Raw genomic sequence first — 14845 nt, 5'->3', positions numbered from 1 at the left:
GCCGTCTCCTATGGACGTCAGAGATATGCCTCCCGGGTCCCTTTCTCGTGGCTCCTATGTATGGCATCGATCATCCTATGTCGAACCAAAGCGTCTTCAAAAGTGGGCACGGTCCCCAACCCTCTACTTACAAACGCATCCCAGGCCTTGTCGACATTGTACGCCCAGTCTGCAGCGACTTCGGTCTCAATCTCCTCTGGTTGTCCACCTTGCCCGACAAATTTCAGTGTGGTAGGGAACATCTCGAGAAGGCCATTAGGCCCCTCGATAATCAGGCTGCCTTTGGTTCCCCTAATCTCCCAGTACAGACCCTTCTCGGTGGGCGACTGCCCTCCTTGGTACACGATGGTTGCTACAGCTCCGTTCAACAGAGTCCCAGTTATACTCACCTGATCCGGGGTGTCGTTGTCGACAGTCCTGAGGACTTTTCCGGACGTCGGATCGACGATTGGCATTTTTGGTCGATGGTTGGCCAGCGTGGCCTGGAGATGTTTGAATTCCCCAAGTACAAAGCAAAGTGCATCTGTTCCATGCATGGTCGGTATGGTTGCCAGAGTTGCACCGTTTTCGAAGGTCAGCTCATATTCCAGTGCGACCGGAGTCACTGGCCCCATGATCACTCCATAAGCGAACATCTTTCAAGCATCACGAGTCAGCTTTGGCATACCACATGAGGTTGTTACGCCGATCATGTCTGTCTCCTGAATGTCTTGGGCCGTTTGAAACTTGAGGCATGACGGGTAATGGTGTTCCCACATACCGTTGTTCCCAAGATATCACCCAGCTTGCCTGCAGCAACCATTTCCTTCGCCTTTAGTACACTGGGATTCTGACGACCCTGAAGTCCGATCATGTGCTTGACACCTTTTGCCTTTGCTAGAGCCGTCAGCTCCTCCGCCTGCTTCAGATTCGCCCCCAGTGGCCACTCGACGAAGACATCTTTCTTGGCTTCAAGCGCAGGCTTAGTGAGCCTGTAGTGCTCGGGGGTCTTGACTGAAACCACCACCATATCGACGTTCGGGTCGCGTACGAGGGAATCCACGTCGCCATAGCAGGCAACCTGTCCTGGCAGATTGTATTTCTCGACAGCCTTTCTTGCTGAAGCTTCAGTGCTGTTCTGGAGAGCCGTGATCTGGTAATGAGGCGACTTGAGGAGCGCTGGCAGATGTGAACTGGATGCCCAGGAGCTATGTTTGCAGATAAAGTCAGGCCGATCGTTCGAATGAAAGGTATGACAGCGGAATTCTCACCCTTCGGCGGAAAGACCGATCAAGCCTATTTTGATCGGTGCCATCTGGTTCGAGTCCGCGAAGACGTCCCACCAAAAGTCGGCTACCGTTATGAAGTTGAAGAGACTCCTTACCCTGTCCCTTGGTGAAATCGCAACCTCCAAGTAGCCAGTAAGTTATATCTTAATCTCAAGCAGACCTTCGTCCAGTCAGGGGTCCGTAGTAAGCACTTCGTGGTCAGCGGTCAGTACCCCGTACATACGTATATATATATATATATATATATACGGATATGCATATGCATATCTTTCTCTATACCAGTGGTAGACGAAGTAGCATCCCCACTGATCACATAATACCCTAATTCCTCAGTCTCCAGGAGACAGTGTACCATCACCCAGCACGGCCGACACGGCGGAGCAACGGACGCGGCGTGGCGTGCACGGCGTGGTCCAACATCCAGTGCACCGGCTCGACTGGCACTGGTTGTGTTTGTAATTAGCCACAGCCGTACTGCGTACGGAGTACGGCGCACCAACAGGGCTTTATTGCTGACACGACAATGCAAGGGGCACAACCGGCTTAGGCTCGTGTCCCATATGACGCCCACCTCCACACCGAGGACACAGCACTATTCTTGCTTGCATGGAAATTCAGTGTAGTTATGTACTCAGTACGTGTGGCATGACGCTGGGAGAGAAGGATAATGGGAGAATTGCAAGTATAGTCTGTTAGAGATGCGACGGAGAATTGCATTACATTGCTAGGTACTGTAAGCATCGCATACACCCACCTGGTGACGCTGATGGTGCTGGTGATTCTCTTACCTACTATACCGCTAGGTACTCCGTACTGTGTATACATAACCACCACCACTCATGTCACGCTGGACTGATTACCGTGACTCGTCCCTGCACTGTTGATATAAGGAGAACTGCTGCGCCAATTCGACCGAATGTTAGGCCGACGGTTAATTATGTAGCCAAACGTTGTCCCGTCCGTGGTTTTATTGTGTAAATCTTGCTGACATGTAGAGTACCTCGTATAGCATAGGATACAGTAGATATGTCGAGCGTCGAATGGTTCTCCGGACCTTGTCACTGGTATATCTTGATGGGTGGGTAAGTATACCGAAGTCGCCGGCCGAAGCCCAGTGACCACGGAGGAAGAAGGAAGAGCGCAGGTACTCCTAAGTACCGACATTTACCCTGCTACACCTGGTGGGCACTGCGGGAAGCTCACTCATCCTGGGCACGCTCCAGCCTCGAGGCTAGACATACTGCTTGGCCAACTCCTCACTCCTCTCGCTGTACGTGTCCTTATACTTATTCAGCACGTCCAGCGAGATCTTGCTCCCCCCGCAGACCACAATCACGACTTTACTCCCCGGCGCGATGTCCTTCAAGTAGTGCTTCAACCGGCCGGCATACGCGAGAGCAATGCTCGCCCCGCAGGCCGGTTCGACAAGCATCCTCTCGTCATCAAGAAACCGCCAGCACGCGGCACACGCCTCGGCATCATCGAGCACCACAGGCGTCACATTTGGTCGTTGCGCCTGGACGAACGCATTCTCCGCCACACGGATGGCCCCAAGCGACGTGGCCACGGAGGTGATCCCCTTCAAGGTGACGAGCTGGCCCTGCTGCAGCGACTGGGCGAGGGAGTCCGCGCCGCGAGTCTCGACGGGCAGGACGCATACGTCGTTGCCCCAACCCACACGGTCTACTCCGTGCATGATGCCGGAGAATAATCCGCCGCCACCGACGGAGCAGACGATCGCGTCGGGTCTCTCGCCACAAGGCATCTGCCTCGAAATCTCCTCGACCATGGTGCCCGCGCCGGCCCAGATCGCGGGGTGGTCGAAGGGGTGGATATACACGCCTTGCTCGCCCCTCGCTTCGGCTGCGGGGATGATCGTCTCGCGGAGGTACTGGTCGGCGAAGAACCAGCTGTCGCCGTGGGAGAGGACCTCGGTGGCGCCTGCAGCGCGTAGTTTGGCGATCGTCGCGTCGTCTGTGTTGAGCGGCACGACGACGGATGAGGCGTAGCCTAGTGATGTGGCGGCTGTGACGCACGCGAGACCGGCATTCCCGCCTGACGAGGAGTAGAAATGTAGGGGTCTATTTGTGTCGGTTGAGCGAGAGAACGACTCGGCCTCTCGGTCTGCAATGGACTGGAGCATCAAGTTGCCGATGCCTCGGGATTTGAACGACGATGAGGGCTGCAGATTCTCGAGCTTAAGGAAGATGCGGCTGCGGCTATGTCAGTGCGTGTGCAAGGGATGACAGAGGAACATGTCATTGTACCAGCCAGCAATCTTGGACAAGACCGTTGATTCCACCAAGGGAGTCTCGATCCATGGTTGGTGAGGACGGGGCGTGGGGCCTTCCTCAAAGTGGTTCCGTTCTATCATGTTTTGCTGGTTGTGTTGTCGCCGGTCAGGTAGGATAGACGGCGTGTGTAGAAAGCAAAGGCTACTCGCTAAGAAGTCTTCCGTGCTGCCTTTTGTGGGAGGTTCAAATCGAAGACAGCGACGACATATAATGTGTCGATGTACAAAATAGATACACGAGTCTGTAAAGTACAGAGTTACAACGGCCAGCACTTGCCACCCTCGGCCAAGATCGACGTCGTTACTCTCCTGTTGCAACGTCGCGCTGTCCACGCCTTACGACACGATTCGGGTCAACAAAGTCTCCGATGTAGAAACACATGGCAGCAGGTGGTACCTGAGATCTTCCGTCGAGGCTTACTTTGTGGACCGCAATTCCTGTGACTGTTAATGAACACGTGGACTCTTCCGCTACTGGTCGTCAATGCAGGAACGAACAGGCACGAGTAGTGGAAAAGATTGGGGACTGGAGGTTTCGTATCGGACAATACCCGTCTACTCAGAACACAGTATGTCGGGAGTGTCTGCCGGTGAAGTCCGATGCGCGGCATACAGAGCCTCGCTATCTACAGAAAGGCTCACTGAGAGTTCGCATTCCTGTCCCCTCGATACGAGGTACCGTGGACACAGCATTGACGATCAAGCCACGAGGTAATTGTGGTAGTCGGTTCTGCGAAGAGGATCGGCATCCCAAGATGGAGCAAAGACTCGCGTTCTGCACGCTCGGAATGTTCATCATAGGTCTGTCTGTCTGTCTGTCTGCCTCGCTTGACCCTTACTGTAAGCGGCACGTATGTACTAAACGGGGAATTCACTCGGTACCTAGACAAGATCGAATACCTCGACAACAGCCAGACATCGCAACAAAACATCATTGGCGGCGCAGGGACCTACGCCGCCCTCGGTGCCCGACTCGCCGCAGGCGTCCAGCACGCCCACCTCGTAAGCTGGATTGTAGACATGGGCGCAGACTTCCCGGCACTGTTCCACCAGCTGATCAACACGTGGCACACGAATTGCGTCTTCCGGCGCGATTTGAACCGACTCACCACGATGGCGTGGAACGGCTACGGCGCGAACGAATATAGAGCGTTCAAGTACCTGACACCAAAGTTACGGCTCGACGAGAAGGATCTGTCCGACGAACAGGTCCTCGCGCGGAGTTTCCACATGGTCTGTTCGCCCGCTCGGTGTATCAGTCTTGTGAACGGAATCTTGGGGCGACGGCGAGACCTGCTACGAGAACGAGGTCTCAGTCCCGACGCCGTGGATGCTGAGCTGTGGCCAATCTTCGTATGGGAACCGGTTCCAGATCTGTGCACGCCGGAGGAGGTGGCCCGGTTAAAGGTTGCGGTTGGGTATGTCGATGTGGTGAGCCCGAATGCAGATGAGTTTGCCGCATTTTTCAAGCAGATGGCGGGGTTCGAGTCGAGGGAAACGCAGGTAAGGTGGTTGCTTGGTGGCCAGTCTGCAGTGGCAGGAAGGCCGCTTCGCGCAACCGTGGTGATCAGGGAGGGCGCGCAGGGCTGCAGAACGTACACTGCATATAGCTTGGAGGGTCTGCATCTTCGCCCATACCACCAGAGCAAAGAACGGGTGATGGACCCTACGGGCGCAGGGAATACCTTTCTGGGAGCCTTGGCGATGGGGCTGACCGGCGTGACGAGTCCTGATGGAAGTGTGCTCCAGGATCTTGTCGTCCCGGACGATCAGAAACGGCTTCTGCTTGCCCTCATACATGCCACGGTAGCAGCTGGGTATGCGATTGAGCAGATCGGTATGCCGGCTGTGGCGGCCGCAGACGGCGACTCTTGGAACGGGCAGAGGTATCCTGAGCGATTTCTAGAGTACTTGCGAAGAGAACGACAGCATATAGACCGACAGCTTTCATACACGCCGATGGTACCTTGACACCACCACTGTACCCGGCGATCTTTTATGTCGGATGAGACATACGTATCGCGGCGCCCTCGTGAAGCTGTTCATTTTGCTTTTCACGTCGCTGATATGTATGTACAAGTTTCGAGTGCGCCATGATTCGCCAATCATTTTGACAAGGAGGTAACCGAGGAACGCGAGCGGATGGGCTTCGGATGGCCCACATCTCCTCCTTGCTCTGGTACAGTAGTATGAGCCATTCACCTGCTCGTCCTTGTCCGACCTCCACATCTACACCATTGTAGGTATGCAAGTTGCGCGCCGTGGCTCACTGCCCTTGTGGTGACCGATGAGTGGGTGTTCGCCTGTTTGATCACCAGCAGGTCGCAGGTCGCGCAGTTCTTCATTGTCCTCTTTGGCCCTTCTCGTGCTCTATGATCTGTCTGCTCCAACTGCAAGAGTATCAGCAGAGGTACTCCATTGGCCACCCGTTGCCGTCAATCGCTTCAAGGTCAGACTTACTACCGACTCGGAAAGAACACGTCCTCCCTAGGCATCTTGTATCGCACTTCCCTCTCCGCAGAAACTCTCCACGCCAGCGCCGTGCACGCCGCAATCACCACGCCCATGACTATTGTGTTTGATTTCCAATTATGTGGTTGGCCGTACCATCCACCGGCCGGGGACCAGACGTGCTTCGGGTAGGGAACCTTGCCGCCGCCACCCATGGTGCTGCTGAGGTCGGGGTGAAGCAGTGAGACGTGAGACAAGAGGAGGACGAAGGGTAGGAGAGGGGGAGGATCGTGGGGCGGACGGTCGGATGTTCTCGTCGAGGGAAGTTTGAGCTTGGAGTTGGAGGTTCGAGTGATGGAGGATGCAGAGGAAGTGGATTTGGCGAGATGTGATTGGCGGATGCTAGCTCGCTCGGCAAACCTGCCGTCCACAAGCTACACACCGGGACCCAGTATCAGCAGCTCTTCGATGCTGACGGTTTCGGCTTCACTGCTTGACCACCGCATTCGCAAATACGCCGACTGAACATCTACTCCTCTCAAATCGTGTCCTGCCTGCACTATTGCAAATTCAGGCATGCATGATATTTGTCTCCCCTAATTGCCAATACTTAGCAGTGCCCGGGATCCCGACATTGTCGAGTTGTCATCAAGTACGACTGGAAAAGGAACAGAGTTTCCTCAAAGAGGTTTTTTATTATTTTTTCTATGTAAAGGAGTGTATTGAAATCAAGAACGCCGGTCGCTTATGCAGAGGGTAAAGAAAACAAAGAACGCCAATCGCTATGCAACTCATTAACAAATCCAATGCCAGTCACCGATGTTGTACGTGTGCTTCATTTCAAGCCGCGCAGTCCATGTCATCAGGAACCCCGTTTACAATTTCTGAGCGACAAAGCTAGGGTCGCAGACAATGCTGTGGACTTCGCTCGGGGTCTCCAAGGTCCAAGCACCCTTGTCGGCGTCGGAGAAGGTGATGTCGCGGTTCTCACCACGGAGGACGATCAGAGGTGCGCCCGCCATATCCAGGATCTTGCAGCGGTAGTCCTGCTTCTCGACCAGCGAACCGACCGAGAGCTCGACAGTCTCGTAGGGGCCGAAGGAACCGGCAGGAGTGGATGTCGCGGAGGAACCTGCGGGGAGGACGGTCTGAGAACCAGTGTCGGTCGACAGGCTCTGTAAGATGACGCGCAGGCTCAGCTCGTCCGAGTTGGGGTCGATCTTCACAAAGGTAGGGTCGCAGACCACCTCGCTGACATAGGCAGCTTGTCTGAAGGTCCAGGCACCCTTGTCGGCGTCCGAGAAGGTGGTATCAACGTTGGCACCGCGGACTCCGACGATGGCATTGCCGTAATTGTCGAGAGCTTGGCAACGAAGGTCCTTGTTTGCGACATCCGCTCCGAGGGAGATCTCGATCGTGGTGAAAGGACCGCTCGTGGCTGGAGTACCCATGGCCCGTTCTGTCGACGACAGGCCACTGACCTGAGCACCGGTCTCGCCACCGTCACACAGGATGACCGTGACGGTGTTGTCATAGGAGCGGCGACTGTGAGGAGCAGCAAGGGTGCCAGTGGCGGCAAGGAGAGCGAGGACGATGGTGTTGGCATACATTTTGAGATGTGGAATTGTTGTGAGTTGAAGGTAATTGAACGATTGGAATTAAGTGTTCTCTTGATTAGAAGTGGTTGGAAAGAATGTTAGGCAGTTGGTCCCAAAAAGTGACAGATAAGGAAATAAGGAAATATAAAAGGAAAGTCGGATGGTTGTTTGTTGTTTGTGCTGTTTGATGGAGAGAAGAATCGTCTACAGAGGTGAGGCAGGCCCTCCTTTATAGCCATACTGGCCATGTAGCTGGCTTGAAGTGAAGGATCCGCTAACGTGGTGTCTTCAGTGGCGCCAGATCGAATTGGTAGCAGCATTGTCCCAAATTGACAAGGCCATATGGCAGAGCATGGCGCCACTCAGCACGAGTGTAACGGTCAACAACGGCAAGCACAGAAGAACAGTCGAGAAGAATGACAAAGGTACCTAAAATGAGGTGAACGAGGTATGAGCTGCTACTGCGGCCGGGAGATTTGGCTGATAAAGCACGCGCCAAGACACTATAGCGCACTTTAGGTGTCATTGGCTGGAGAAATACACACTGTTGATTACACCCGCAGGACCAATTCACCTCGAGCAGAGGAGCTCACAGCCTGATTAGTTCCTAGCCACGATTCCACAGCGTAATTCGCCTCCACTTGACCATAAAGCCGGATGTTGTGATGTCTTGGCATAAAATAGTGCTTACTATTTTACCAACTGTTATCCCAAATAACTTGAAGCTCTGTGAGAGGGTAGACAAGCCTTTCGGAAGCCAAGACACCAGCTGAGGCAAGCCACGCTCATGCTTCATCGCCGCCTTGACTTGGTTAGACGAGGAACGAAGAAGAGTAGTATACTACTGTATGAGCTCGGCAACGAGAAGCATTGCCGAGAAGCGAGGAACGACAAACGTCTGAGATTGCCTTCATGGTAGCCCGAAGAGCTTTCGCAGTGCGAACAATCTAGCCGGGCAGTTTCCAGCTTGGCATGCATGTAATGTGATTTCGGTGCCTTTAACGGACGTATCATCCTGATGTGGCTCTAGCTGGGTTTACCATTATCACCCAGAAGAGCAGGAGCTGCTGGGTGCGCAGTAACTTCCGCGGCTGACGACAGCGTCATTCCTATGCGCTCTTGTGCAGCTGAACCCCGACTAGCTGGTCTCGTCGGAGGCCTGCTCGTGGACCCTTTCCACATTGTTGTCCAGGCTCTCTTTCGCCCGACGAGCTGTACAGGTCTCGAGCCAGGTAAGCAGCCCAGCATATCGCTCGGGGAAACCAGATTGGACGTAACGTTGGCCGTTGCCCACGGAAGACAATCCAACATGCTCGATCTCGCGCCGGAGACAGTCGCTCAGCTGTGCGTCGACCTAGCGCTCTGTCAGCTCCGCATTCGTGATGGTACCTAGGTATCTCAATAGTGGCCGGTACCAGCCTCATTGTATGTTGAGAGCTCGGGGCTCAGGGCTCGATAGCTGTAATACTGCGGAGTTGCGTCCGTCAGCACTTGGGCAGCCACTGTAGCGTTTCTATCGTTCTGATAAACGAAGCTCTGCCGGCTCACAAGGCCGATTAGATTCCGCCTTCATACTTGATCATGGGCTGCTGTTCTTGTCCGGACAGTCTCCCTAACCTTCCTAATTTTGCAAACACTGAATGCCAAGCCAAGAGGTCGCGCCCCAAAACTTGGACTCACCCATGAATCAGGTTGTCTACTGTGTAACAGATTACGCAGTACTTCACGCATGTGTCGACCGGGTGCACCCAGACTTTGCCCATGTAGGGACCGCCTTCCCGATTCAGTATTTGCGAGTACTACAAACCGCTTGATTTGTGCTTCTGCCCGACGGCATCAATCAACACGTCTTGTTGGCGGCGCAGGTTCCGCTATCTCTGGACATATCAAATAGACAGCCGAGATGACACCCTTGCTTGGGAAAACTGTGGTTGAATAGACTTTCGAATGTCGAAGAATCGAGCCAGTCAAACCTGACTCCAGGCAGACCTACTGGTCCAGCAGTAGCACCCCTGCAAAAAGCCAGCATGAAAGGTGATTGGCAACTTGAAGCAGGCGAGCCACAAGCACAGAGAGCTTAGCCGTGCACCCACGAAGCAGGGTGGCCATGATGAACCCGTATCTGTTCGAAACGACATCTTGAACAAGGATCGAGGCGACTTCATATGCAACGTGATTCCCAAGCTTTGTGCACCTATGATTGCTGCGCAACCACATTAGATTACTCTAATTGGACTGATGAAGGTGTTTCATGACCGACGCAGCAACGGTGAACTTGGAACCCAGAAGAACAGTTTGGGACAAGACAGGGACAGTTGAGTTGAAGGGGTCCGAAGTGGACAAGCACGCTTCCTTTTTGGGATAATTGCCAAGCCAAGCTCTAATTGGCTGCGATCGTTTCCAGATGAATTTCTTTCGCGTGTCCCAATCCGATGGTCTCGTGTCGCAGGAGAAAAACGTGCCATCAACCAGCTGGAGACGCACTTGTCCCTCCGTCAGGGTTTCCTTTGCCCTAGATCCTGACTCATAGCCCGAAAGCATACGGAGCTATAGGACCTATTTCGTGGAGCGGTGGTAGCTCCGATGAAGAGGTTGAGGCTCCTGAGATGGAGCGGGAGTGTACTCTCACCACGAACGAGACCCGACATCCTCCCTTCTCCGTTCTCCAGTATACGACGCTTCCAAGCAATAGCAGCTGTCCCCGCTGGTGCTGAAGATGTCTTTGAGGCACCTACGACAGATGGACCATACCTTCCTGAAGAAACGCTCATGACATTACCCTCACCTCCGGTCACCGCGGCGAGAACATCTGCGAAATTAGCAGCCCTCCATGCTCGGTTATCCCTCCCATCACGGTTCCCTCTTGAGACATTAGCAAGGACTCTGGTGGACGAGTCCGCGGACACCTCAATACGGTTCAACAACAAACCGTTTGCTTTGCTTGGCAATGACTTGCTGGGTTACTACACATCCGAGTATATCATCAGCCAGTATCCGAGATTACCGCTTGCGGTGGTTTATGCCGCAATGTATGCATACCATGGCCCAGCGACCTTGACACAGATGGCTAGGGAATGGGGTGTGGAAGCCGCAGCAGAACCAGGTGGTGAGGTTGACCCCGGGCTACTACAATTCAAGAGAATGCCGCCGGACACAAGATTAGAGAAGGATAGTCCAGACGCAGTCGCTAAGAGCAGCGACCCACGGGCAACATGGACCCGAACCCTGAGCGCAAAGTCGGTGCACTACGATCAATTTGGCGAACCACTAGAGCGACCGGTAGACCCAGAACATCTCAAATCCAAGGGCGTCACCCTGCAACGGGCAAGCACCAACTTTGTGAGGGCTGTCATCGGCGCGGTATATCTGCATGCTGGACGGGCAGCAGCGAAGAAATTTTACAGCGACCACTTCATGTCTCGCCAATTAGACATGTCGAGTCTTTTTCAGTTCAAGACCCCGACTAGGGATCTGAGCAAACTTTGTGGAAGAGAAGGGTTTCAGGCACCCGTGGCCAAAATACTGAGCGAGACGGGACGCAAAAGCAGAACGCCTGTGTATGTTGTTGGGATTTACTCAGGCAGCGACCTGTTGGGCGAGGGTGCAGGAGCCAGCCTTGACGAGGCAAGGACTCGCGCCGCAGTCGCCGCATTGAAGGGCTGGTATCTTTACAGCCCGACCGAGTTCCGGTTACCCAGCGAGACCGAAGAGCCGGCAGCCAAGCCATGGACGCCTATTCTGGTGGACGTAGGCGAGGTTGTCGCCTAAGTATCTGTACGAGACTTTGTTCTTGTCACTATCTCCAGCCAGTCGAGTGTACTTCTATGATACCTTGAATATTTGTGAAAAGTAGGCGGGCAATACGGGGCGCCGGGGCAAGGCATGTGTTTGCAAGGCGAACTGTTGTAAGTCGATATGCATGGGGTTGGCAACGCACATGCAAATGCGAATGTTCCTCTCCCGCCGTCTTCAGCTTCTCGACATGCACTGTATCTTCGATAAAGTTCTTCGTGCAACAGCGTGGTCTTCCGTCTGCCATCTCTAGACATGACCGGCCAATAAGAGCCTGAAGCGGAGCGGTTCAGTGTGGCAGCTTGGCAGACCCTTTGTGACGTCAATGATTGGAGGCCTACGCCAACCCTCCTGTTTGCTACGGAGTACCGCCTTGCCGACCCTTCGATCTTGCGCAATTCGAGAAGCAGCTGGCTGCACTAGGTTTGAGCAGACAAGGAACCGAATCGCTTTTCTTCCAATAGCAATGGCCAAGAGAGAACCGTCCCCGGAGTCGGGCGTGCTGTGTTGGGAGTGCCGGGATGATCAGGGCACAATAAATACGAGGGACCTTTCGCGTCACAAAGTTCTCTGAGGCTCCCAAGCCCATCACCAGCTTGCGCCACCTTTGGGGTGTGGTAGCCTTCGCAAATCAGGTCCGCCGAATAATACCACCGTGTGTTTCAGGAGGCTGTTAAACGGAAGATCAGAACGGATGATACACTCCGCCTTGCTCCAGTCCTTCAGATCGATTTCTCTACCGGCCCCATGACTCGGGCTTGTGACTCGGTTCGCTACATGGATTACCAACATTGGAACATTCCACGACCCAGTATTTAGCCTCGCTAGGCAGTCTTCAACTCTTATAGTGTCTTGCCTCTCTGAAGGATCCGCAATCCGGGGAACTCGTATATGGTTGACATTCCTCTTATAAGTCTGTCTATCACCTGTTCCTCCTCATCTACTCCTGTATCTTGAAGAATACGCCATGGCAGCAACAGAATACTTCGCACCTGGCGCCAGGCCTCCTCTGGAGCAACAGAGTTCTGGTCCGTACCTGCCTCAAACACAGAGACCGAGTCAACCGCAGCCTGGTTTTGGTTATCAACCTGGTCATCCAAGTCCACAGTTCGGCAGCAACGCACCACCATCGCCCTACGCTCCTCACGCGGCTCCTCGACCGCCGCCTCCTTATGAACCACTGAATAACGAGGCCAAAGTACACTTCGCCCAAGAGTCACAGCTACCTCCTCCCGGCCAACAACGACCTTCTCTGTCGAGTCAACCCACATACGCGCTCAATCAGCCGAACTATCAAGCCAATCCAGGGCAACATTTGGCGCCGTATCCTCCAGGCCGTTACGTGCCTCAAGGGCCCTATCTCCAACAACAACCTTACGCACAGTCACACCATCGACCCCACCACCGAGGTTCTTACAATGACCCTTCAAGACTGGACTATTCCTCAGACCCCGAGAGCCACAGGCACAGGCACAAGAATCGTCCCCGTCGGGTCTCAGACAACTCGCGGTCAACGAACGCAGACGGTTTCCTCGGCGCTGCAGGCGGAGGTCTCATCGGCGACCTGATCTTCCCAGGTCTAGGTACAGTCGGTGGCGCACTTGTCGGATGGCTAGGTGGCAAGGACTACGGCAAGCACAGAAAGTGGCGAGAAGAAAAGCGGGACCGAGAACAGGATCGATGGGAGAGGAAATACAACAAAGGCGACAGCGGCAGTGACAGGTCGAGGAGTCATAGTCGGGACAACAGAGACAAGGATACCCAGCGGAGCAGACACAGTCATGCAACCCGGCGGAAGAGTTATGACTAAGATGAGGTTCGCTTTTGGTGAAAAATTCTGGTGGATATTCGGTGGCATTCTGTTGACAACGTTTTCTCATGACAGCGACATCTTTTAGCATGCGGGGTCTGAGTGATGACATGTACCTTGGTACTTAGCACAGGCGGCTCTGATATACCCGACTAGGAGGCCGCTCCATCCGGCCTGAATAGTTGATGACTCGGATGAGTTCTCGCGGCAGAGAACTTGGGTTCTAAGCAGTACTATTTTTTGGGTCGCGTGGCATGAAAAGGTTCCCACGAACAGGCATAACAGTATGCGATGTCCCTAGTATCCGATTGACACCCGTATGCACCCCAGAGCAGCCGCGGTGGCAAAGACTGATGGAAACCTGCAGTTGAGCGCGAAGTGACCCGAGAGCATGGGGCCGGTGACGTACGGAGTACTTTGCGGCGGCTGCTGGCGCCAAGATTCGGTTACGTCTTCCCGTCACCTGTGAAAGAGATTCACTTTCCCTGTTAATGCCACCTCACCCCCAATTCTGCAATGTCGAACTCGGCGCTGGAACCTCGCACCGTCCCTATTGTGACCGACGATACGGTGTACCGAATACAGCCTTCCTCTTGGTATCATCCAATCGTATCAGCTCTACTACCGACCGTGGTATCGCTAAGCCCTGCGCACTAACGAAGCTGCCTTGTGGGGGCGAATATGTGTCAACAGGTGAGTCTGGACTCCGCATCGTTGCGCAATCTCCTGGCGCCGTGGGCAACAATGTGGCTGCGAAAGGTCTCTGCAGCTGCGCTTTGCGCGAGTACCCGGACCATTTCTCCACTGGTCTTTTCGACTTGAGCTGCTCAGGGACTGTGCATGAGTATTAAGGGACGCAAAAGTCGCAGTGTGGGATCTCATTCAATAAGAGGGGGTTTCCCACGGGAGGTATAGACTGATGGTTTGACCTTAACGCTCCATGAAGTTGACAACCCGTCCACACAGTACCCCTAGAGTGATGCAGCGGACATCGCATGTATGCCATATTGTTTTGTATCAGCCGACACTGCGCCTATGACACGACAGTTTGAACTTTGCCAGCTGTGGGCCTGGGCTACAGTGACCCGCTAGAGCACCTCCTTGATCGAATGCTGGCCCAGATAAACAAGTCCTTGCTTCCAAGTGTTTCGTTTGGTCTTATGGTCGTGCTGTCCCTTCACTCCCTACAGGAATCTCGGTACTTGCATGCGTTGTTTGATTTAGACCCTTGATCAGGTCTTGCCTTACTGCTTGCGTTCTTGGGCCAATATTGTAAGGCTCAAAATCACTCCGCGAAGAGTAAATACATCACCAAGGCTCTGCAGGCGCCACGAATGAAGGCGACAGGAGAGGATGCTGTTTCGTCCCGGCTGCCATGTCCACTGGGACTTTCAGACCCCTTCTTGGTCCATGCAGCATGGGGTGAATGAGTCAACATTGATTTCTTGCTTTTGCCGGACCATCACGGGCTTTGGGCATCGCGTTGTGCAGTAGGGAACCGTCAGACCGTTTATCCGTGCCCAAGTGACTATGAGAAGACGATACGTGTGAGCGACAGAACTGTTGGCTCACCTGGTAGGGTTGGGGACTTTCGAAGCGTTGCTAAAATACTCTCTCGCTGGTACAGGTTCGG

At 54.0% G+C, this 14845-nt stretch overlaps 8 protein-coding genes across 8 annotated transcripts; 3 read left to right on the top strand and 5 right to left on the bottom strand.

The window, feature by feature from the left end:
• Positions 1 to 17: 17 nt before the first annotated feature.
• A1O7_09988 (uncharacterized protein) lies at positions 18 to 1294 on the bottom strand (the record flags this gene model as incomplete). Its single annotated transcript, XM_007763972.1, has 3 exons — positions 18 to 635; positions 761 to 1187; positions 1251 to 1294. 3 exons carry the CDS (start codon positions 1292 to 1294, stop codon positions 18 to 20), a joined length of 1089 nt encoding a protein of 362 aa, XP_007762162.1.
• Positions 1295 to 2499: 1205 nt separating this feature from the next.
• On the bottom strand, positions 2500 to 3642 carry A1O7_09987 (uncharacterized protein; the record flags this gene model as incomplete). Its single annotated transcript, XM_007763971.1, has 2 exons — positions 2500 to 3481; positions 3536 to 3642. 2 exons carry the CDS (start codon positions 3640 to 3642, stop codon positions 2500 to 2502), a joined length of 1089 nt encoding a protein of 362 aa, XP_007762161.1.
• Positions 3643 to 4316: 674 nt separating this feature from the next.
• Positions 4317 to 5532, top strand: A1O7_09986 (uncharacterized protein; the record flags this gene model as incomplete). Its single annotated transcript, XM_007763970.1, has 2 exons — positions 4317 to 4362; positions 4448 to 5532. The coding sequence occupies 2 exons, from the start codon at positions 4317 to 4319 to the stop codon at positions 5530 to 5532; spliced, it is 1131 nt and encodes a 376-aa protein (XP_007762160.1).
• A 488-nt stretch (positions 5533 to 6020) lies between these two features.
• Positions 6021 to 6227, bottom strand: A1O7_09985 (uncharacterized protein; the record flags this gene model as incomplete). Its single annotated transcript, XM_007763969.1, has 1 exon — positions 6021 to 6227. The coding sequence occupies one exon, from the start codon at positions 6225 to 6227 to the stop codon at positions 6021 to 6023; it is 207 nt and encodes a 68-aa protein (XP_007762159.1).
• A 660-nt stretch (positions 6228 to 6887) lies between these two features.
• On the bottom strand, positions 6888 to 7622 carry A1O7_09984 (uncharacterized protein; the record flags this gene model as incomplete). The annotated part of the gene is made up of 1 exon (XM_007763968.1): positions 6888 to 7622. One exon carries the CDS (start codon positions 7620 to 7622, stop codon positions 6888 to 6890), a length of 735 nt encoding a protein of 244 aa, XP_007762158.1.
• A 1126-nt stretch (positions 7623 to 8748) lies between these two features.
• On the bottom strand, positions 8749 to 9034 carry A1O7_09983 (uncharacterized protein; the record flags this gene model as incomplete). The annotated part of the gene is made up of 2 exons (XM_007763967.1): positions 8749 to 8964; positions 9026 to 9034. 2 exons carry the CDS (start codon positions 9032 to 9034, stop codon positions 8749 to 8751), a joined length of 225 nt encoding a protein of 74 aa, XP_007762157.1.
• A 1159-nt stretch (positions 9035 to 10193) lies between these two features.
• On the top strand, positions 10194 to 11378 carry A1O7_09982 (uncharacterized protein; the record flags this gene model as incomplete). Its single annotated transcript, XM_007763966.1, has 1 exon — positions 10194 to 11378. The coding sequence occupies one exon, from the start codon at positions 10194 to 10196 to the stop codon at positions 11376 to 11378; it is 1185 nt and encodes a 394-aa protein (XP_007762156.1).
• A 991-nt stretch (positions 11379 to 12369) lies between these two features.
• A1O7_09981 (uncharacterized protein) lies at positions 12370 to 13212 on the top strand (the record flags this gene model as incomplete). Its single annotated transcript, XM_007763965.1, has 1 exon — positions 12370 to 13212. One exon carries the CDS (start codon positions 12370 to 12372, stop codon positions 13210 to 13212), a length of 843 nt encoding a protein of 280 aa, XP_007762155.1.
• Between the last annotated feature and the right edge of the window lie 1633 nt (positions 13213 to 14845).

Source organism: Cladophialophora yegresii (genome assembly GCF_000585515.1).
Source record: "Cladophialophora yegresii CBS 114405 chromosome Unknown aczIN-supercont1.7, whole genome shotgun sequence".
Taxonomy (NCBI): Eukaryota; Fungi; Ascomycota; class Eurotiomycetes; order Chaetothyriales; family Herpotrichiellaceae; genus Cladophialophora; species Cladophialophora yegresii.
This window is presented reverse-complemented; position numbering and strand designations above follow the sequence as displayed.